This window comes from Cimex lectularius, unplaced genomic scaffold, assembly GCF_000648675.2.
Source record: "Cimex lectularius strain Harlan isolate CLEC.00 unplaced genomic scaffold, Clec_2.1 scaffold103, whole genome shotgun sequence".
Taxonomy (NCBI): domain Eukaryota; kingdom Metazoa; phylum Arthropoda; class Insecta; order Hemiptera; family Cimicidae; genus Cimex; species Cimex lectularius.
In genome coordinates this window covers 440,347-463,873 of record NW_019392691.1, presented here as the reverse complement: position 1 = coordinate 463,873, position 23,527 = coordinate 440,347, and the positions used below count along the sequence as shown (strand labels likewise).

Below are 23,527 nucleotides of genomic sequence, written 5' to 3'. Positions count from 1 at the left end.
TGCGATCATATTTTCAGCAGTGAAATAAATCACTTCATTGTGTTACTAAAATTTTCATGGAATACTTTATAACAATTCGAATGTCGTAAAGATAACAGATGGATAACAATTTACTTTCTCGTCAGATTTCCTCCTGTAGTAGGCAAAATGACGTGAACCTTTTATTTCATCGTTGCCGTTCATCACGGTCTTCCTTTCCTCGCTTGGTTGGTCTGTCAGACGCGTTCCGGCATTTCGCCATCTTCAGTGGGTCTACATTTCTTTGGCCTCAAGGACCACGATCCCACACATCAAAGAAAATAATTAACACATATTCGAATATGTTAATTACCTAATCCAAGCTCGATACAGCAAATTCCCAGAAAATAATAAAAACAACCTGATTTTCAAAAATCGACTTCATTGGTTCTTTATAGTAAAAGTAACTCTTTTTACATAACAATTAGGATAGAGTTTAATTAACCGAGTAGCAATAATTTAGGTAAACTAGCTCAGAATGAAGACAGAAACAACAGGTGGTTAGGTCAAGGAATGATAAATTTTCTGAGATTCTGATAATTGTAACGATTACAGTACTTACGTGATCTGTTTTGTTAAATATGTTATGTCACTTAGCAGATATCAAAAATGATGGGGTATTCACGATATTTGTAAGATGTTCACTCGTGTTATCTCGAAGAAAGAAATGCCCAGTAAGATCGTGAACGCCCCCTTCTTTTCTTAACATGTTAAACGTTAATTTTTCCGAAATGCTGCGTCTGGCGATTGGTAGAACCAAAAATAAAGCTATAACAGTCTTTGAAGGATTGTTGTAGTTTGTTATTGTTTTGTATTGTGTTAAATTGTAAGATGCCAGAAGTTAATAAAAAAAGGCAAATTAATCATCTCTTTCATTCAAAATGCTATCTATGCATTCGAAAAGTACTAACAAAGACACGCTTCAATTCGAGCCGACATACCTAACTTGTATCCTAACGTCCAACAGCCTACAACTTAATAGGATGTATGTATCATGAATGAGAGTATAAGGACAGTTCAGAAATTAACAAAAGAAATGTTATCAGTTGTCTGATTTAATTGATGCGTATTTAAGAATAAAAATACATGTAAACAAAAAAGAGCTTTTAAATTCAAGGCTGCCATGTTGGTTACCTACGCCCTAACGGATAGCAAAGTGACTACATTTTCGATCTAACACCGAACATTGCCTCTGGCCTGTTAGATCGAGCAATGTTAACTAGCCGATTCTTACAAGTCTACGTCATCATTTTTCTCGATCTAACAGGACCTAACAGACTTAACAGGGTTAGCACAAAGATCGTGAATACCCCTAAAATCTTCTGCAATAGGTTCACTGTCTTTTTTTGTACATTGATCGAAGACAGTATTAGATTGTAATCAGAGGAGTATTGGCTTGCATAACATTAATAATTAGCGGTTGCAAACGAAAATTGAAATATTATTTTAATTAACATTTTTGATGCGGGAAAGAACTGCTTGAGATTTTTTACAGTAGTTAGTCCGATATGTCACTTACAAAATTAGATAAAATGCTCAGTGAAACTCTAGAGTATTTCTGAGCGATTTATTTATAAACTACAAACTACAATACTATAAAATTTATTATGTAGGAATACAACAACAAAAATATACGAAATAAGTACGACATTTTGAGATAGCAAAGTTAATTTTTGCTTATGTTATAGTTAAGAGTAAAAAAAAAATTATAACGTGTTTTCTTAAACTGTTAAATAGTGGGCTCAAAATGAAAATATTTCCAAATTGTTTGTAGCCTTTCATATTATTACCTAAAGATGAAACTTTGCCCAAAATTTCCCTTTTTTAGTGTAGCTCATTTTGTTCTTCTTTTCTTAACATGTTAAACGTTAATTTTTCCGAAATGCTGCGTCTGGCGATTGGTAGAACCAAAAATAAAGCTGTAACAGTCCTTGAAGGTTTTTGTTAACGAGGGTTTGCAACAGCAGAGGTCATATAAACCCTCATGGTGCCAGCGTTTTTGAAAAAAGCCCATTTGTAAGTATGTCGGGTTAAATTGCAGGGCCGCTGGATTCGAACCCGGGACCTTCACATTCAACTGTTGCAGCCACCGACGCCCCTTGAAGGCTTGTTGTTGTTTGTTTTGATTTTCTTTTGTGTTAAATTGTAAGATGCCAGAAGTTAACAAAAAAGGAAAATTAATCAAATCTTTCATTCATCAAATCTATCCACTCGAAAAGCACTAACAAATGTAACGCTTCAATTCGTGCCGACATACCTAACTTGTATCCTAACGTCTAACGGCCTACTACTTTATAGGATATGGGATGTAACTACTATAAATGAAACCGTTAGTTAATGATTATTTGGAGATAGTGAGATGCGGTCTGGTGTGACGTAAGTTCATCAAAACATTTTCTTTATCGTGCCAACGTTTCGATCTTTATTGAGATCATCTTCAGGGCTGAAAGTGTTTGTTTTCTGTGTAGACGTGTCATTATTGTGTGTCGTGTTGAGAGTGCACTCTCTTCGACAAGAATGACACATCTACACAGAAAACAAACACTTTGAGACCTGAAGATGATCCCAATAAAGATCGAAACGTGTTCACGATAAAGAAAATGTTTTTTCTAAACCTACATCACACCAGACAGCATCTTACGATCTCCAAATAATCATTAACTAACGGTCACTAAACACAACACACTTTTAACTTTAGCTTTGTTGTAGACGTTTAATAAACTTAAAAACCAACCAAACTAAAAATTATAATCTTAATGTGTAATAAATGTGACTTATGTATTCGAACGCGGTATGGAACGAATTGCAATACGCGGATCACAAATCTACGCGCGTCATGGTGCTCGTTCGTGTCGTGTCAAAGCGTTTCAATACGCTCCTCAATATGCTATCCTTATAAGTAACACGAGGTAAGAAAAGCAGAGATTAAACTTAAAAGGGATGAAATATTATACTAGCTTTTCTAGCTGAAAAACGTCATAGTTTCTAGTTGAGTTAATAGTTTCAAATAAAAAAACTTTCGTCACTGAGCCTTGCGACTGTAACACGCTTAATACGATTAAACACAATTAGCACTGTTTTCTTGAATCCGAAAAGTAGAGAAAAGCAATCGATCATAAAAAGTACGCGTAGTTGATTCAACAGCAAAACTGAAAAAGCTACGACAGCGCCAATGACTAACTTCAAGGAATAATTGTGTAAAAAGTAAACCCTTTTAAAATAGCCGATTGTTCCCAATAAGCAAAACGACTGACAAATAACTGTTATTATCGTAAACAGACAGACGAGTGCATTGAAACGCCACCCACTTGAATGGTTGTTGTCCTATCATAGATACGAATGATGCAACATCATGTTAGAAAACGCCATGTCATGCACGGAATCCATGCCACGTCTCGAAACATTCACTCCGAAGCTCCTTCAGGAACAATGGAGGAATAAAACATTTGTGACAATTACGACAATTTGCTTCCGGCCGAAAGAGTTTTTTCCAGGGTACGTGTTTAGTATTCCCCCCTTCAGGCCTGATAAGCTTCTTTAGCGATGGCCTCCTATCTCATCAGCCATAAAGAACTGGCTTTCTCTGTTAAATAATTTCCCTAGACTACAAAAACCGACAGAAAAGCGAGAAAAAATAATTAGCATGCAGAAAAATAGCAGTTTTAACAGGACATTGAGACAAACACGTCCATCATCTGGCAGACCATAGCAAGTTTCTCAACAAATTAACCAACTTCTGAACAACAGACCCGGAAAATTATTAGTCTCATTAACACCTGTGTGAACAAATTTCAGGCTTACACAACACCTCTTAGGACTTATTGTTAGTATGATAATAGCGGCTTACTTTATGGTGAAACACACATTTTCGTGTGATCAGCCTTGATAGGGAACGTCATTACTTACGGCAGACCAGTAAACATTCCAAAATAACTTTTTATGTAAGGTTTTGGTTGGAATGAAAAATCTAATGCCACGAGCAGGATTCGAACTTACGACCTTCGGCTCAATACGCCGCTGCTCTTACCACTTGAGCTATCGTGACTTCGATCCACTCGGACACCAACTCCCCATCTCAAAATAAAACCTTTCGAATTTTCCCTCCTTTTTGCCATTTTTCAAATGTCGTGTAATCATGATTCATATGAAGTGGCCACGGGTTGCTGTTAGTGAAGTTATTATTCGTTTTACTTATCACAACTTTCTTATTCGTTTTACTTTACATTAAAAGATTAATTAATTGAAAGAAGTAATTTGGTCAATAGACCACGAAATATAATGGATTTAATAAGTTAAACGAAACATAACTTCACTAACAACTCCCCGTGGCCACTTCATATGTCGCCGAGAATCGAATCCTGATTACACGACATTTTAAAAATGATAAAAAGGAGGGAAAATTCGAAAGGTTTTAGTTTGAGATGAGGAGTTGGTGTCCGAGTGGATCGAAGTCATGATAGCTCAAGTGGTTAGACCACCGGCGTAATGAGCCGAAGGTCGTGGGTTCGAATCCCGCTCGTGGCACTAGCTTTTTCATTTCAACCAAAACCTTACATAAAAAGATTAAATAATTGAAAGAAGTAATGTAGTCAACAGGCTACGAAATATAATGGATTTCAAAAAAATTATGAGACAATTTGTTATCATTTAACTTTTTTTGTTATTCTAAGACTACAAAAACTTTGACGTATGACTCTGGTTTCCCTTCATAACGAATAAATCTTCGCCTTAAATAAATTTATAATAATTTTTCAACAATAATACAACACTATTAACCTATTGTCAGGTAATTACTTCTCAACTGCACGTAATTTTTAGTTTCTGGTTTCCATATTTGCAAGTCTTGGTTCGACGGATCGAATGTTTCTTCCCCTGCCACTTGTAAGGCATCCTGAAAAATCCCTTTTGCGTCCCAGGGCAACACATTGATAGCATTTTTTTCACCGTAATCCGCTTATGGACACTGAGAGCCTAAGGTAAAAACAAACACAACCCTTTGGCACCTTCCAGTGTCGAGTAATCGTCGAAGAAAGCCATGTATTTTCAGATGAACTAACCTTGAATATTTATAAACACCATCTTGAATACTAATCGGACTTAGCCGGGAACCCATTAATTAATCGGGTAACTCACGGGTAATGTTTTCTTTCACAACTTGGGAACGCCTCCAAAACAGATCATTTGTGGTCCTTGAAATCCTCAATTCAATTAAAACAAACGGCGATTTCCCGAGGATATTTTCACTGAAGTTGAATAATTGTATTATCGACAGATTGCATTTGTCTTTTATAATAATAGTTTATTTGCTGTAAAAAATGCTATAACAAAAATAGTCCAATATCTTGTGGTTTAGTGCAGGAGCTGGATAATTTTATATTAACGCAATGCAGAATAAATTATTCATACTATACAGAAGGAAGAATTAATATATAAATTTAACTAAAGTTAAACCAAACTAAAAGGACAAAAGAAATTAAAACGTAACAACTCTGTTAAAAGTTTTTTCAATAAGTCGGCAGGAAAGATGAATGCCCCCTTACTTTCAAAATTGTTCCTCGACGTCAGGAAAAATACCAGCTCCCAAATGTTTGAAACAGCAAGGCAATCAAAATTTGTCTATTCCTCTAATATCTCGTCTATCATAAATATTGTTGTCCAAAAGTGGTTATATTTGTTTTTGTCTATAACACGCTTTAGAAAAGCTTTGTGAAATACTGCAAAACCATGAAATAATTGTCATTGCGGTAATTAACTTGTTTAATATAATGTCATGGTCAGATAGGCGGGAGGATCATAGAGAATCTTTGTGCACCGCCACTGATCAGTGTGGCGGATCCCTTCCAGCCGCGCTTTCCCTGTTTCATTTGTACTAGCAGGTCTCTCTAATCTGTTTATCACGGTGGATTAATTGCATTAGGTCTGGACGATCGAAACGCCCGGTCGTACTGCACGGGTCAGACACAATAGACGCACGCAACGGTTAACCGACCGATTTGTACACACAGCCTCCTCGGGAAATTAATTAAATCGCTAGCGGATACTTAGGCCCTTTCAGAATAAAACCCCGATTTTCGGTCAGGTGAAAAGCGGCCGGGTCCGTTCTGCGGTCGGTTCCGCAAACCGCAGACCCTCTTAAGAGAGGTAATGACTTTGAGCCCAGGCAAGCCATCACCGAGTTAAAAATCACATTGATACTTTTACGATGAAGGCCAAATAATATTTTACACAAATAAAATTATAGTACATTAACATTTCTAATCCATTTTTATCAAAATTTAAAGCGTTGCTGTGAAATTCGGACGCGTAATATAATTTAATTATTCCTAAAGAGGAGCTATACCTAATTTAACTACACACATAGTCATAGTTAACGCGAACACGCCCACGATTTTCTCAAGTAACTAAAAACAATTTCGAAAATTCCAAAAGTGTTTTATTATTAGCATACAACAAAAAACAAAAATGGGCATTCGTGAATACAACACCAAAAGTTTTAAATGTAAATACCAATGAATTTTGCCGTACTCTAGAGAAAACAGAACTAAATTCCTTTAACCTCCCCAACCGTATTAGAAATTCAGATAAACAAGGCAAAATATAATAGTTCAACGTATTGATTACATCTTTCAATGGTTTTATGAAAGGTTTTGGTTGAAATGAAAAAGTTAGTGTCACGAGCGGGATTCAAAATTCGACTTGAATTATCGTGACAAGTGGTTAGAGCAGCGGCGTATTGAGCCGAAGATCGTGGGTTCGAATCCCGCTCGTGACACTTAACTTTTTCATTTCAACCAAACACTTACATAAAACGATTAATTAATCGAAAGACGTAATTTGGTCAATAGACCACTAAATATAACGGTATTGATTACAATTATCGTCCAATTATGTTACAAGCAAGATTATAGGACAAAAAGAAGCCAGGCCTTTTTATTTTCCGTTATCCAAAAGCCCACAACTATTGTCCTATTTGCCCTCAGAAATACACCATCCAATAACATTTCAAAGATTTAGGAGGCAAAAATCAATAAAAACAGGACAGAAATAGGATATACAAAAAAAGTTAGAATGAAAATATCGCAGTAGAATATAAATATGAGATTTCTACATGCTGTTTGCGGGGTGAGGAACCTGTAATTTGGTCGTTAACTATCTCTTTGGTCTGCCTGTTCTACTAGGTTGGTCTGTCAAACGCGTTTCGCCATTGCACCATTTTCAGCGTGTCTGTCAGGCTGTAATAATATGTAGTTTGGCCGTTTCGATTATTTTAATCTACCCTCATTGTAGTCGTCAGTGAGTCTTCGACGAACCAAAATCACCTAAGTTGGCGCAAAAACCCGCAAGAGTAGGCAGATCAAAATATTCCGAAAAGACCGTTCGGATCGATGCATACCCCGCGGACTATCAAAAAAAAAATTATTTTTTTACCCGTGTAATTCATCTGAACACTAATTTGCAATTGTTGTTGTAAAAGCAATTACGACACAACATTTATTTTGCAATATTTTTATAATAAATTTCTCCGATTTGTTTCTTAACAATTTAAAATTTATAGGGATCCTCACACTTATGAAACAATTCTAAGGGCATTGAGGTTGCATAGTTTATGCACTAGAAGACTGGTGTGGGACTTTATTTTTTTGTATAAGTTGTTAAATAATGTAATGAATTGTTCCTACTTATTAACTTTAATCCATAATGTAATTAATCATTAAATTCACTAATTTCGTGGTCCGCTTGACCAATTAATCTATTACAATTAATTAAGGTTTTTAGTTGAGATAAAAAAAGTCAACGGCACGAGCGGGATTCGAACCCACGATCTTCGGCTTGATACGCCGCTGCTCTACCACTTGGAAAGTTGGTGTCCGAGTGGATCGAGGTCATGATAGCTCAAGTGGTAGAGCAGCGGCGTATCAAGCCGAAGATCGTGGGTTCGAATCCCGCTCGTGCCGTTGACTTTTTTTATCTCAACTAAAAACCTTAATTAATTGTAATGTAATTAATGTTCCTACTTTTCATTCAAGATCTAAGGACCTAGCTTGTTTGTTTTGGTTTTCTTTTGTGTTAAATTGTGAGATGCCAGAAGTTAATAAAAAAGGAAAATTAATAAACACTTTTATTCAAAATGCTATCTATGCACTCGAAAAGAACTAACAAATGACACGCTTCAATTCTGCCAACATACCTAACTTGCATCCTAACAGCCTACAACATTATAGGATGTATCTATCATGAATGAGAGTATAAGGACAGTTCAGAAATTAACAAAAGAAATATATTGCTCTGATTTAATTAATGCGTATTTAAGAATAAAAATACGTGTAAACGAAAAACAGCTGTTAAATTCATGGCTGCCATGTTGGTTACCTACGCCCTAACGGATAGCAATGTGACTACATTTTCGACCTAACACCTACCATTGGAGCAATGTTAACTAGCCGATTCTTACAAGCGTACGGCATTATTTTTCTCGATCTAACAGGACCTAACAGACTTAACAGGGTTTACACAAAAATCTTGAATACCCTTACTACGTATTGAAATCTGTAACAGGGCAGCTACGCTTTGTTCATGTCTCATTTAGGCTTTATTACGCCTGCTGTTTCGTATATAAAGGCAAAACTGTACTGCTTCTAAATAAATTAAGCAAAAAAAAAAGTTATTTAAAAAATATATTTTAATAAACCTATCCAAAAGGTGTATTTTTTATCAGTCTCATGTTCACAACTTCCAAAGTTGTTCAATCTGAGGTCAACTTAACATAGGCCCATTTGAATTTTGTGNGCCATGAATTTAACAGCTGTTTTTCGTTTACACGTATTTTTATTCTTAAATACGCATTAATTAAATCAGAGCAATATATTTCTTTTGTTAATTTCTGAACTATCCAAAAGGTGTATTTTTTATCAGTCTCATGTTCACAACTTCCAAAGTTGTTCAATCTGAGGTCAACTTAACATAGGCCCATTTGAATTTTGTGTAGCTCCATTTAGCGTAACTCTAACTTTGATTTATAAAAACTGCCAACGAAGGTGGAAAATACCTTTCAATATATCCGGGTGAGGGGAGGGGGGTTGTGGCACGGCCACATTCTGAAGAAATTCGGGTAGCTATCACAAGACCAGTACCGCGTGAAATTGAGCGACCTCCTATCGTACAATATGAAACAGGTGTCCTACGTGCACCCCACCCCAAAGAACAACAATATCCTTTTCTCTAGACGTTAGTTGTCAGAGTAATAAGAAATAAAATTTACTTTTAAAAAAATTAAATATATAATTATATACCAAATTTCTTCTTTCAATTAATTAATCTTTTTTGTGAGGTTTTCGTTGAAATCAAAAAGTTAGTGTCACGAGCGGGAATCGAGCCCACGACCTTCAGCTCAATATGCCGCTGCTCTAACCACTTGATAGTTACAATAGCTGAAGCGGTTAGAGCAGCGGCGTATTGAGCCGAAAGACGTGGGTTCGAATCCCGCTCGTGACACTAATTTTTTCATTTCAATCAAAACCTTATAATTATAATTGGTTTACTAAAAATATACCTATACTTTTAATCATTTTGGGTTATCTTTCACGGCAAAAATAGCTTCTTAATAATTGATTTAAAAAGTTGTTTTATAATCAATCAATCGTGAAACAATTTTTTAAATTAAATTTTCGGGGTTTAATATTACGATTTATACAGGGGACAGCAGAGGCTGAGCGGTTATGCCTGACTCGTACTTGCCACATTAGCGGTTCTGCGTTCGAATCCCGGCACAGCCTTAGAATTTCATTTGAGATTAATTTAGAAAAAGAATTGTAATATGGTTTTGTCCCTCGTCTGCGACACCCCAGGGTAGTTTGACATTAAGCCCTCCTGTACGGCAGGAATTACTTTACTTACTTGATTAAGTACTTACTCACTTAATTACTATTTATACCGATTGGCATCAATTAACAAAACTATATTTTAAGTTCAGATATGTTACCAAATTTTTAAAATTCTCAATTACTGTTAGATTCAAGGCCGTCATATACTTGATATCAATATAGAAAGCAATATTTCGGTTTTCTAAAATCAAATCGAGGGCTTAGTTTTAAGCCTTTGCCCCTGAAAGCCTATTAAACTAGGCTTATCTGCTCTAAACTATGATCAATTGTGCCGTAAATACGTAATTATGTCCTTAGGCCGAAATGCAGAAATGAAATATTTTTAGACCATATCGACTCTGCAAATAAACATGAGCCAGGATATTTTCGTTGTTTCTAAAGTCGTTTTGTTGGACATGAAAATATTGAGAATTTCAAGTATATTTCTAATTTTGAAACGATTCTCGTTAAATTTGAATAGTGCATGACTTTGAATCAACTGTCGGAAAACTCGTTGGGCGAGAAAAAAAGAAACTCCAATCTCATTATTTTAAATATTAAATGGTGTCAAAACTGCTACTATTATAATTATTGTTGATAAGCTAAAGCTGTTTGAAAATATATTATTTGTTGTTTCTTATAGAGTCGAGTGAGCCAGTTTAAGCCAAATCCTACTTTATGTTCTGCACGTTCTTTCTACCGGCAAACACGAACTTCCTGACAGTACAAGATGTTTCCAAGGTGTGGGAAATCCTACCGTACTTGGGGAAATTGAAAACGAAATAAGCCGAAATGTGATGCTCACACATCTTGAGGTGACATTAAGGCAATGTCCCCGGTGTATACAGTAAAATAACAATTTTAAGTATTAGGAAACAAAGGATAGTGTACTATAAAACATATAGCCCATAAAAAATTAACGATAACAGTAAACCTAGACAAATAACGTACTTATAAACAGAAAAAATAGATTACGCAAAACTTGTGTAACGAGAAAAAAGCAAGACATTGAAACTAAACTTCTTCTTTTCATTAGCTGTACTGCATTCTCAATAATCAAAACATATAAAATAATATAGGGTAACAGCATTCAATATTATCTGGAATATAAATATGGACCAAACATAAAAACAAAAAAGAAGCCAGACCAATAAACAGACAATAGAATTAAATTACATTTTTCTGTTGTGCAAAAGTCAAAACACCATCCATTGATACACTTCAAATACTTAGACGACAAAAATAAATTAAAAGAACAGAAACTGCATAAACATACAAAACCACAATGAAAATATCGCAGTAGAATTGAAATGGGAATTTTCTACCCATTGTCTGTGGTGTACTAAACTTGATTGGTCGTTACCGATCATCTTCGTATGGCAATCCTCGCCGATCCTTATCGATTTTTTTGTGACTAAATCCTCACTGTTTTCCCCTGTCAGACTGCAAGACGTACCCAAATCACTGAAGTTGGCGAAAAAATGGCATCTGAAGGAACAAAAACGGAGCGTGGGCAAGGAACAATAATCAAAAAACGACAATCTACGGGTTTATTAACCCACAGATTTAAGGAATACATGCCAAATTGAAATGACATCGTATAAAGAAATAAAACTAACGAAAAGCGTCTAAAAGACCAAAAATTTGAGACTAGGCACGACAAAAGCCCGAGCTTAGACAAAAAAAAATAACCGAAAATACCAAAACAATAGGTTCGCTACCATGAATATTTCAAAAATACATATCACGATGTTATCACGTAGGTAGTAAAAAGAAATAAAAAAAATTTTTTTAAACCAAAAACAAAGTCTGAAAGACAAAAACACGAGGCTAGTAAGAAAACACCAAACTAGGTTTCCTACTCCTCAGACTTCAAGACGGCACATCAAAATTTACTTAGTAGTAAAAAAGAATAAAAGGAAAGAAACAATAATAAAAGATAAGCGAGTGAAAGACCAAAAACGCTACACTAGGTGGACTAAAATGATCAGAAACGACCAAACGACGGTTCCTTAAACCGCAAGCTTCTAGAATACATATCACAACGTAATTATACTGAAAAAAAAGAAATGAAGAAAAATAAAAGAAAAGTGCATGAAAAACCAATAACTCGAGACTACACAGAACTAGAAAACTATACAAGAAAATGCCAACCTTTCTCCTAGTGCATCCCCCGCGGACGTCATCAGAGCAAAACAATCTTAAATATGTCTACAAATTGACATATTTAAGGTTGTTTTGCCCTGATGACATAAAATAGGTCGAAAGTTGACAATAACAATTGAATTTATTTTTTCATCAAGACTATACTGAGATCCGTACTATTCGTGGTTTTGTTTACCCTTCCTCCCTATTGTTGCTGCAAGAACGATTACAACACCATATTTTGCAATATTGTTCCTTATAACACCCGGATTATCCTTTACTTAAGAAGACCAAGAGAGTATTTATAATAATTTTCTTATAAAACAAAAAGTAAATAAAATATTAGCCCTAATTCGCTAAACATACATAGATGAGGAGGCAAAAATATTTCCCACTACCTCCCCTATTGATTTACGTCGTTTTTCCAAGTCATAAATGAAAAATTATCCCCTATCGGCTTGTGCTTTATTAGGCCTCGATTATCTGATTGAATAAAGCCCGTCGACCAAACTTCCGAGACTTAATCCAATATAATCAGGCAATAAATTAAGATTGGGATTTTTGTGATGCCAGTTTTATTCACTGGATCGATGCGCTGTTAGACCATTTTCATATTCCACCGTTCGTGCCGGCTCTTCCATTAATCACGCATTTCCTTGGTTATATCGATTAGTATCAATATCGATTTGTATCGCACATAATTTGTAAGAAACTACATTAAGGGTGAGACGTTTAAACCGTAACATAAAAAACACGATCTTTGTGATTATTTACCTTGACTTTATTCAAATTTGAATACTAGTCTTTCTATGCTCTTTACAAAAAAAAGAAACTTTTTTACAGCATACCCATACAAAAGCTACAGATTATCCTCGGCTTATTTCATGATAAAGCTATTAAAGTACACCGAAACTTTTACAAAAGGAGCATACAGCTAAGTTAATAAAAATTGGATTATTTGAATGTGAACACTACTATGTCTTACAAAATCGAGTCATTTGTACGAGACAGTCGTTTTTTACGTGAATTTGTCTTTTGACAGAAGAGATCCACTTAAGTGTAAAATTGAAATAGCCTTCGCACTCCAAGTCCAGTGCGTTCCTTATTTCCAGTTAGCTTCAATGGCTGTTAATCTCAAAGACGAAGAAGTAAAGAATGTCCCTTTCCTTACAACCTTACAAGTCTGAAGAGGATTTCGACGAGTGATTTTATTGTATTTCCCTATAAAATTAACTGCAGTAGCCTTATTTTCTATTCTATCAGAATTACAGACGAAAACAGCTCACCATAAATTATAAGATTTCATAAGATGATTTCCTGTGTGATAGCCCAATTTTACTTGGAGTCTACGGCCGACTTTTAAAATTAGGAAAAAAAATTATATGTAAAACCCTCGGGGGACAATATTTTTACCACTACTATGAGTAAAAAATAAATCAAGTAAATAGACTACAATAGCTGAAAATTATGTGTAAAAATGTCAAAAAAAATATACAAACAAATTACTACAAAACAAACAATAGGGTTATTACAAACAAATTGTGAAAATCGTTTTGGGTGTGTGTGTTAATGTATAAAACATTTGCGAGGCAAGTCACTGGCCGAAAGAAACACGTTATAATGAGTAAAAGATAGTAGGAAAAGAAATGAAACCATTTTTAAAAAGACTCTTTTACAAAGATAATCTAGCAAGTCTGTCCTTTTACTCATCTTTGGTATTTAATTTATGATCGATAGCCATTCTACAGTTACCTCCACGCTCAAATTTCAGGGTTATTTGCTCAAATTGATTGTGTTAAGTGTGCTAAATTTGTTTTGTTACGCGAGTGTGCAATTTCACGAATTGATTTAAGCCTTTCATTTACTTATCACGTGTTTGTTGTTCATAATGAAACCTTATTGGTGATTTTTAATACATTTATTTATATTCTTTAAGCTCATTGATATATTATAAAAACAAAATATGATAGCTCAATGGCAGATCATCGGAATACTATTCCAAAGACTTTTTTGTTTTTTTAGACGAGGGTTCGCAACAGCAGAGGTACGATTGCAGGGCCGCTGGATTCTAACCTGGGATCTTTACTGGCCAACACCTAAACCGTTGTGGCCACCGACGCCCCCCCCCCCAAAAAAAAGTATTAAAAATTGTACAAAAATGGACAAACAAGTTATACTGAAATAGACCAGATGATCAAAAGGTTTGACAAAATTTTCATTAAAATTATTTATAGTAATATTTTAACAAATAATCTACCTCTGCCATTTTTGGCATTGAAAAAAAAATCACGAATTGTCATTAATCAGGAAAAAGAACACAGAAAATATTCGAAAACCGATGGATAACCTTCCTGAAGACATGCATATTTACCAGATGCAAATCCCTTCATAGCTTTCTTAACGACACACAAAGCTACATGTAAAACGATAGAACGATTGAATGAATAACCTAAATGTATTGCTTTCTATAGAAAATTTTAGTTTTATGAGTTGATGTATTTGGGCATCGCCGACATTGTTGAATTTTGTTCTGTAGCAATTTTTTTAGGTACGAGAATGATTTCGTGATTAAAGTAAGTCGGTATCATCTAAGAAAAGGAGAGAAATAAGGTTTAAAAACAAAACGCCAAGTTATAAACGGATTCAACTCTCATTTAAGAAGTTCTTGTTTGTAAGAAAAATGTATGAACCCACCAATCTGGAGAAAACTTAATAATCAGAGTTGAAATAAATGATCTCACAGTGTGCTAAACACATTGCGTCTTTTAACGCTAATTTAATAAATCCAGCCGAGATGGGATATTTTATTGGCATAAAAACCAGAACCGATCCGTTTGTGTTGAAAAGAAATCGGTATTTAAAATTTTATTCATTCGTATTTATTAAGCTTCAAAATATTGCAGCTCACGTTTTTAACTCAAGGGAAACCCGTTAACGGGCAGACGAAGTGGTAAAGGCGATCGTAAAAAGCCTACTATTACGGAATAAAGAACTTTCGAGATGTTTTTCCCAATTGTAATTACATATTTAGTCAAATAAAATGACGGAAACAAACAGAAGAAGGTCTGATAAACCAAAAACACGTGACAAGGAAGAAAACATAAACAAGAAAACAATAAAACAGACAACAAACAAAACTACAGGTTTCTAAACTTCAAGCATACGTATGACAATGTAATTACATAGTAAAAAGAAATTGATAAAAAAATAAAAGCGTGTGAAAGACCAAACAGCTCGAGACTACGCGGACCAAAATGTTCGGAAACGACCAGCAACATTACCCAGACATTAGTGACCGTTAGTTAATGATTATTTGAAGGTCGTGACATGCGGTCTGGTGCGACGTAGGTTTTAGAAAACATTTTTCTTTATCGTGCAAACTTTTTGATCTTTATTGAGATCATCTTCAGAGCTCAAAGTATTTGTTTTCCGTGTAGATGTGTCATTCTTGTCTGTCGTGTTGAGAGTACACTCTCTTCGACAAGAATGACACATCTACACGGAAAACAAACACTTTGAGTCCTGAAGATGATCTCAATAAAGATCAAAACGTTGGCACGATAAAGAAAATGTTTTTCTAAAACCTACGTCACACCAGACCTCATCTAACGATCTTCAAACAATAAATACATATAACAATTTAGTAGGTAGATTGTCTACTAAAAGAACTTTAAAAAAAAATCGTCTGAAGGATCAAAAACACGAGATTAGGCTGTCTGAAATGATCGAAAACAATAAAATTACAGAATCACTATCGCGGTTACTTCGAAATGACACTCAACAATGTAATTACATTGAAGAAAGAAATTAAAAAATCGAAAGAAAAATAAAATCGTCCGAAATACAAAAACGTGTGTCAAGGCAAAACAAACAGATCATAAACGACTAAACTACAAGTTCCTTACACCGCAGGTATCAAGAATATATATCTACACCTAAGTACATGGAAAAATAAATTAAGAAAAATAAAGAAAAGAAAATGGAAACCCTCTGAAAGAGAATCAACTCGACACCAGGCGGACCGAACTGATCAGAAACGTTACTGGTTCATTACACCGCATACTTTAAGAATACATATCACAACATAATTACCTAATAACAAGAAATTAAGAAAAATCAAGAAAAGAATAGTCTCTGAAAGAACAAAACCACGAGAGTCGGCAAACATAGAACGTAGAATTAAAAAATACATATTATCTTAAATAACAAAAATACGTAGAAAAGATAAAAATGCGAGACTAGGCAGACCAAAATGATCAGAAACGACAGATTTATTACCAGGGAGACATCAAGAATATATATAACAATGTAATTGGATTGTGAAAAGGGATGAAGAAAAAGAACGAAAGAACACGTACAGCCTATGAAAGATAAAAAAAACACGAGACTCAGGAGACCAATACGATCGAATACGAGCATACTGCAGGTTCGTACCCCGCAGATGCAACTACGTAGTAAAAACAGATAACGAAAAACAAAACGGTCTGAAACACCATAAACTAGAGACCAAGTGGACCAAACTACGGTTAATTAAGGCGCAGACTTCAAGAATACATATCACATAATAAAAAGATATTTTAAAAAACAAAGACCGAAAACGCGAGCTAGCCGGACCAAAATAATCAGAAACGGCCAAACTATAGATTCATTATGTCACATACTTCAAGAATACATTTCACAACGTAATTACATAAAATGAAAATTACATACAAAGTGTTTGAACGACCAAAAACACGAGACTGTCCGGACTAAAATGATCGGAAAGACCTCGCTTAAGGGCATCCCCGGACACCACAAGCAAAATTCTTTCATATTGTTACCTGTGGCAAAAACCACCATTACGTTAAAATGAACTTTTTTCCGAATAGAAATAAAACATAATATCATATAACAAAATAATATTATTCGTCATCTTTCTTGGTACTTTCATGGATATTGCATTCTAGTACAACGGGTATTAAGCACCTGCCACGCTAAAAAGTGCAAATATTAAGCAAAACTATATTGTAGAAGTTTGGTTGGAAAGTAACACTAGTAACTTTATGTCCATCTTTCGTACTACCTTCGAGTTGTAAGGTTAAGTTGTCTAGATTGAATATTGTTTTTGTAAATCTACAAATTCAATAAATTAAGATAGCTTTATTTAACAATTATTTGAATCCTACTTTCGTTGCTAGTACTTGTACCCTACTTGTAAGCTCATTTCATAGACAATTTGTTTTTTTATTTTTAACTGCTAACACATACAAGAAATATAGAAAAATCAAAATGGTGATCCAGATTGTGGTAAAGCGTTAAACTCACTGATATTTAAGGACTTATTTTGAAATAAAGATTTTTTATCAAGAATGAAAACGCCGCAGCGTTGCGAATTACAAGCAGTAATGGAGTCAATAGGCGGGTAATTGCAGTTAATTGATTAATATTAAGTACAACGCAAACATTCGGCTCACCCGTAACTCGCACCGAGCACAATTTACGTTGCGTACAAAATGGAGGACGACAAATTAATTATACCTGCTTGAAAATTAAGCAAATAGAAAATCAAAATTCACGCTTTGATCCCAACGGTTTATTGATTTTGTATACAAAACGTATTGAGAAAAAACCTATGGGAAATTTTCATTTGGAAAATTCAACCGTAAATGGGGTGAGTTTCTTCATCGGATCAATTCGACCTGGTGCATGTTATAAAACATAAAACGTATTGAATAAAACACGGGGGCAGCCCAGTTGCGTGACGGCGTTGTTTTGCCCGACGACAGTTGCTAGGGCATGAAAGAACAACATATCCACTGTGGTCGAAATCAAATATTTCCGTTTTATTATAAGCTTAAAGGATTGTTTTTATAATCCCGTTCGAGATTGCGCCCTTTTGTCGGGGAAGATCAGATTTTAAATGTTGTACACTGAACAATGACCATTGTAATATGTTTAACTTGGCCCAAATCCCTGTTTTTGCCGTCATCTATGTCTATAAAATCCGATAAAAATAACACACAAAAAAATTTGTAAAAAATAATTACTACTGTTATTCCGAAACGAAATTTCTTTAATAACAACCGGAAAATATTTTGAGCAATTTTTGCACCAAATGTCGGGACATTTTTAAACAAATCCTATGCAAAGAAAAACAAGCTTCGTTTTCTCTTAATACCTACAATCGGTTTTATGCAATCCCGTCAAGCATTGCTTATTCCCCCCCCCTTACAACCTAATACATTATTTATTATATATCCATGAAATCTTAATTCTACGTAATAACTGGAGATTTGTGAAAATGTCCTATTTAGCTGCGTTCGAACCCAACTAATCAAGGAGAATCCGACCTGACAGGTAATAAAATATAAAATATGGTTAATAGAAATATATCAAAATCAAATATATTTTCAGTTTTATACGAGGATAAGATAAAAACATTGAACTAGGTGAGACAGTTAAATGTTGTCAAGTGTGACATAGACGGTAAATGAACAACTCAAATACCCTCGATTAATGACTAACAACTTTAATTTGTCCTTTTTTTCAGGCGTGAATAAAAAAGAGGGTATAATAACTGATGGCAAAACAATAATTAACAGACGAGTATAAAAGTTCCTTTAACTATATGATTAAATATATACAAGTTAAATTAGCTTTATAATGTAATTAGTATTAGTAGGTTTTCCCCTTCCAGCATTTAAACAGGAACTAGTTATAAATTTTATCTTTTTTTAGTTTTTCTAGGAAGTGTAGTTTACATCGTTAAAATAAAATGAAAATAGTTTACGGTCTGCTCTATCCTATATAATTACAACACATCAAACGGATATCGTTTATATGAAACAAAGCTTTAAACGCCATTATTTTCAATATATAAACGATTAAATTGAAATACTTGCCCGTTATATTCAAATTTTGCATTAAATTAATATTTACTCTTTACTCCGAAAGGATACAAATAATTAAGTCACTTTCGCGGTATTTAAGCGGTTTAAAATTCTATACAAAACCTGCCATTCGTTGTTGAACGTTTACTGTAGTTTTATGGTGGATTTTATGTTATAAACATGGTAAAAACTAAATCACAATAATTAAAATTGGGCGCGTGTGAATAAAAACACGGGTTAAAACATAAAATGGTCGGTTATTATACTGAAATTTTTCAAAATTCTAAAAATTCTACGGTTTAAAAATTTCAAAATTTTTTTTTGAAAGCTTTTTTTTAAATTACTCCTAAATAGTATTAATAATATTAGTTGTAAATATTTCAATGTAAAACATTTATAGGGAATGATTAGATTTAGTTTTTAAAAGCTTTTTCCTCAAAAGAAATTCTCTTTTATCGCCGTTATCGGCAATTATGCAGAAATACTTGTTTTTCCAGCTAAACTAAATTTTCGATATTATCAATAAGTTACAAGTTAGTTTCAAGGTTAATCTAATCGCACGACGTCATAGTAATAATTAAAAAAACACTTTCGTTTCGGTAAAAAATTAAGAATTGTTTTTACTACAAGGGAGTTTGTAAATTTATGGATTAAAGTAGAGGATCAATTTAAAGAGAGGATTGTTTTTATCACCTAGTGGTTATATATCTTAAGATATATTCTAAGAGTAATTTTGGTGGATTTAATGTAAGAATTGACAACAATTTCTCCTACCCAAGGCGAACTATTGCAAATTTTACATTTTTCCGGAGATTTTCACAAAAGGTTGTCTCAGGAGGATAACAAGAGCCGGGTTCAATTGAAGAGCAGCGGGGGTCGAATTGCGGCCGAAGGTCGACAAAAAGAGGTAGCCAATTTTTGTTGTACTCCCGTTTCCAGGGTAATGCAATATTTCCGACTTGCGCGTTCGTCATTCGCCACGTAAAACGCTTCGACGTTATAATTATTATGTCGTCATAAAAAGATTTCTATCTGGGTTTACTTTCTTTTGGTCGATAGCGGTGGTTTTTTGGCGACTTATGGAGAAATAAATAACAAAGATTTTGCAAAAAAAGAATTTTGCGCTAAGAGAATAGAAAGAAACTGAATGTTCGCAAGGCTTAACAATAATGATGTATTTTGATTTTTATGATAGGATAATAAATGAAAATTGACTCACCTCTTCCTCGGGTGTTGGATTATTGACAGAATCCATGCTCTGGCATATGGCAAGCTGCTGTTCCTGGGCCCCTGCGTTCATCGTCGGCTCAATCCTCGACCTCTTGAGTAGAGCAGACGAGTCGGACAAGGTTCCGAGAGACGCCCGGATTCTCTTCTGACCGGACGAACTGTAAGGATCCACGGTTAAACTGGGTTAGGATTATCGACGGGGCGGCTTGGATCGGCCAGGGAGGGACTTAGATTGTGCGTGATGCCTGTGAACTTTTGGGGAGCTTTACCATCACTTCACCTTCCTCCTTCAGAATCAAAGGCGGGACTGAGGGGTTCCGTCACGTGGGTACCAGTGTCGCGTGTGTGTCTGTGTGAGTGCAGGTGTGAGTGTGTGCGTGTCAGTGTGAGTGGGGGAATGCGCCTGGCTCTCTCTGGAGGCCTTTCTGATAGCGTGCCACCCCCACCACGGCGCCGCCCCCACCGGCTCCGCCACCACGGCATGCGCCCCAGCCTCGATCTATACCACCCTGATTCGCTGGGGGCCCACCCGGTCGAGCCACCTCCTGGCCGACGGACCTCTCCTTCCGGTAAAACACAATTAATTTTCTATCAATAGTTTTCAAGACCACTACTTAACTGTCGGCCTCGTCCAAAGGCTGGCCGATCCGCTCGTTAAAAATTAACGCAAATCGTGCAACAATCGATTCCCCCAACTCCAAAAAAAAAACTTTTGCCTAGGAACCATTAATTAAATTTCGTTTAGGTAAAAATAACCACCCTTATACGAGGGTGATACCGACAGAATAAAACCGATAATATAAAAAATGTTTTATCCGATTCTTCCAACCTATAAAAAATAATTACTGTTTGTAAAATAGTCTTCTGCGATTGTGAAAAAAATTACAATAATGAACTAAAATATTATCAACACCAATTTTCACTTAAAAACCGATTATAATTAATTTACTCAATTAAATATTAAATTTAACTTGTCAAATTCATAAATACGGACGACCAACTTACACGTCCGATCATACGTGGGACAATTGTACTTTACTCCGATATAATTAACGATCAACTTTTAATATTATAATTGTACTTAAAAAACAATCAGGGATCAGGGCAATTAAAAAGAAAACTTGACTAATAAAGCAAGTCCGAGAAAAATTCCCTTCAGCCGAACTTTGAAACTTTAATTAATAATTTATATGATTCACAAATATGAAAAATTGTCCAATATTTATTCACGTTTCTATTAAAACACATTGAAAGTATAATTAAATTCAAAAATTAATTTACAGAAAACGATATCAAGCATAGCCCGAACTACCATAATAAAATAAGCCCTTTTACTGGAACTGAGTGTTTTCTATTTTATTGGTTTGATCACAGATTGTTTTTTTTTTTTTTTTTTAAACGTACATTTAAATAATACACACGTATAATATTGAAGGTCTACAATTAATTATATGGAATATAATCCGTCTATTGTATGAAAAACAAAAGTGTCTGAAAGATCACAAGCTAGAAGAGGAGGCGGACCAAAATGATGAGAAACGACCATACTATGGATTCATAACTCAGCAGGTATCAAGAATATATATTAATATTATGATATAAATATACAGTACAAAGAAATGAAGAAGAAAAAAGCGTGTGAAAGACCAAAAACTCGAGGCCAGGAGGACCGAATTAATCTGAAACGACCAATCTAACTACGGGTTTAACTGACACCGCATATATCAAGAATATATATCACAATGTAATTAAATAGAAAAAAAAATGAACAAAACAAAACAAAACTAATACAAAAATTAAAAAAATAACGGCGTCTGAAAGACCAACAACTCTAGCCTTGGAGGATCAAACAGATCAGAAACGACCAAACTACGTTCGTTCATTACATCGCAGATCAAGAATATATATGTAATTCCATAGAAAAAAGTAATAGTAATAATAGTAAAACTAATTTAAAAAAAGAACAAAATAAAGGCGTATGAATGACAAACAACATGACTTCCTAGGAGACTAGGAGGGCCAAACTAATCAAAAACGACTTAACTACAGTTTATTACCCTGATGGCCCTTGCAGATTTCAAGAATACATATCTGATAGGTAGATCAAAATAGAAAAAATAAATTAAGGTAAAAGAACGAACGAAGTGTGTTTCTACCAAAGACAAACCACTCCAGACTAGGAGGTCCAAAATGATCAGAAACGACCCAACTACAGGTTCATTAGCTCGCAGGCTTCAAGAATACACGTCACAATGTAGTCATAGTAAAAAGAAATGAAGAAAAATAAACAAACAAAAAATACGTCTGACAGATCAAAATAACACAAGGATACACAACAAACATCGATCTTCAATGGAACATAGAGTCGTGCAAGGGTCCAAGACTTAAAAATCAAAAAATCTAAACCTCCAGCTTCCATACTATTAAATTTCCAAGGTGATCCACGCAATAAAACTAAAATTTTCCCAATAAACTCAAACATAAAAAAAAATAAAGGTACACAGAATTAAACATTCTCAGACTGTCAAGCAGCGCAAGGATGGGATTGAGGCAACGAACTGGGTGACAACTCGAAGAAAAATGAGCACACCTCCACACTTTAGATAACATTGGATGAATTGACCAGGTGCAAGAAGTTACCCACATCTCAACCAGGACAAAAATCAACTTTGTCTGTGCGAGCAAGTATTATGGGAAATTGCTCATTCAATTACCTCCTTTAAAAAATAGGAATAACTAAGACAGAAAGGATGTTTTCTTATATTTCGACCTCAACAGTTTAACTTATTTTTCCTTCTCGAAGGAGGGATAATAGGTTATCTCAAAAAAACAACAAGCAGTTTTTCTTTCAATACACAACGTTTCGGATTTATTTTAATCCTTCCTCAGGTGAGTTAACGCAGTGGTTAAAACAGTGGTCGTCAGTCATTAATATTTTGTAACATTCTATTTTAAAAAAGAGCCAGTGTGGTACATATTTAAGTATTTCAGACTCCGAACAAAACAACTACAAAACCAGTGTTTTAACTACTTCGTTAACTCACCTGAGGAAGGATTAAAATAAATCCGAAACGTTGTGGATTGAAAGAAAAACTAGTTGATGTTTTTTTGTGATGATCCCACCTTCGAGAAGGAAAAATCTTAAGTTAAGATAGAAAGCTCCAGAAAACGATACAGCCGAAAAGTGTTCAACTATGTACTTTAAAGGTATGAAAGTAAAGAAGGATCAATTCCCCAATAAACCATTTAGGTCGCATGGAAGAAAAGGAGACTATGGTAACAATGGTAACACAGGTGACTCCGAAAAAAATATCTGCACGTAAGAAAAACTAAATTTCTTGAAAAATAGTTAATCAGATATCGTGAGATGCGGTCGGGTGTGATGTAGGTTTAGAAAAAACATTT

At 34.7% G+C, this 23,527-nt stretch overlaps 1 protein-coding gene across 8 annotated transcripts in view; it reads right to left on the bottom strand.

The window, feature by feature from the left end:
- The window catches only part of LOC106670422 (protein couch potato), a 463,537-nt gene that overhangs the window by 434,509 nt on the left and 5,501 nt on the right, over nt 1-23,527 (bottom strand). For all 8 annotated transcript variants that reach the window (XM_014400741.2, XM_014400737.1, XM_014400744.1 and 5 more), the window contains exon 2: nt 20,112-20,280. In XM_014400741.2, the coding sequence (XP_014256227.1) occupies nt 20,112-20,280 (169 nt within the window). The remainder of the gene's footprint in view (nt 1-20,111; nt 20,281-23,527) is intronic.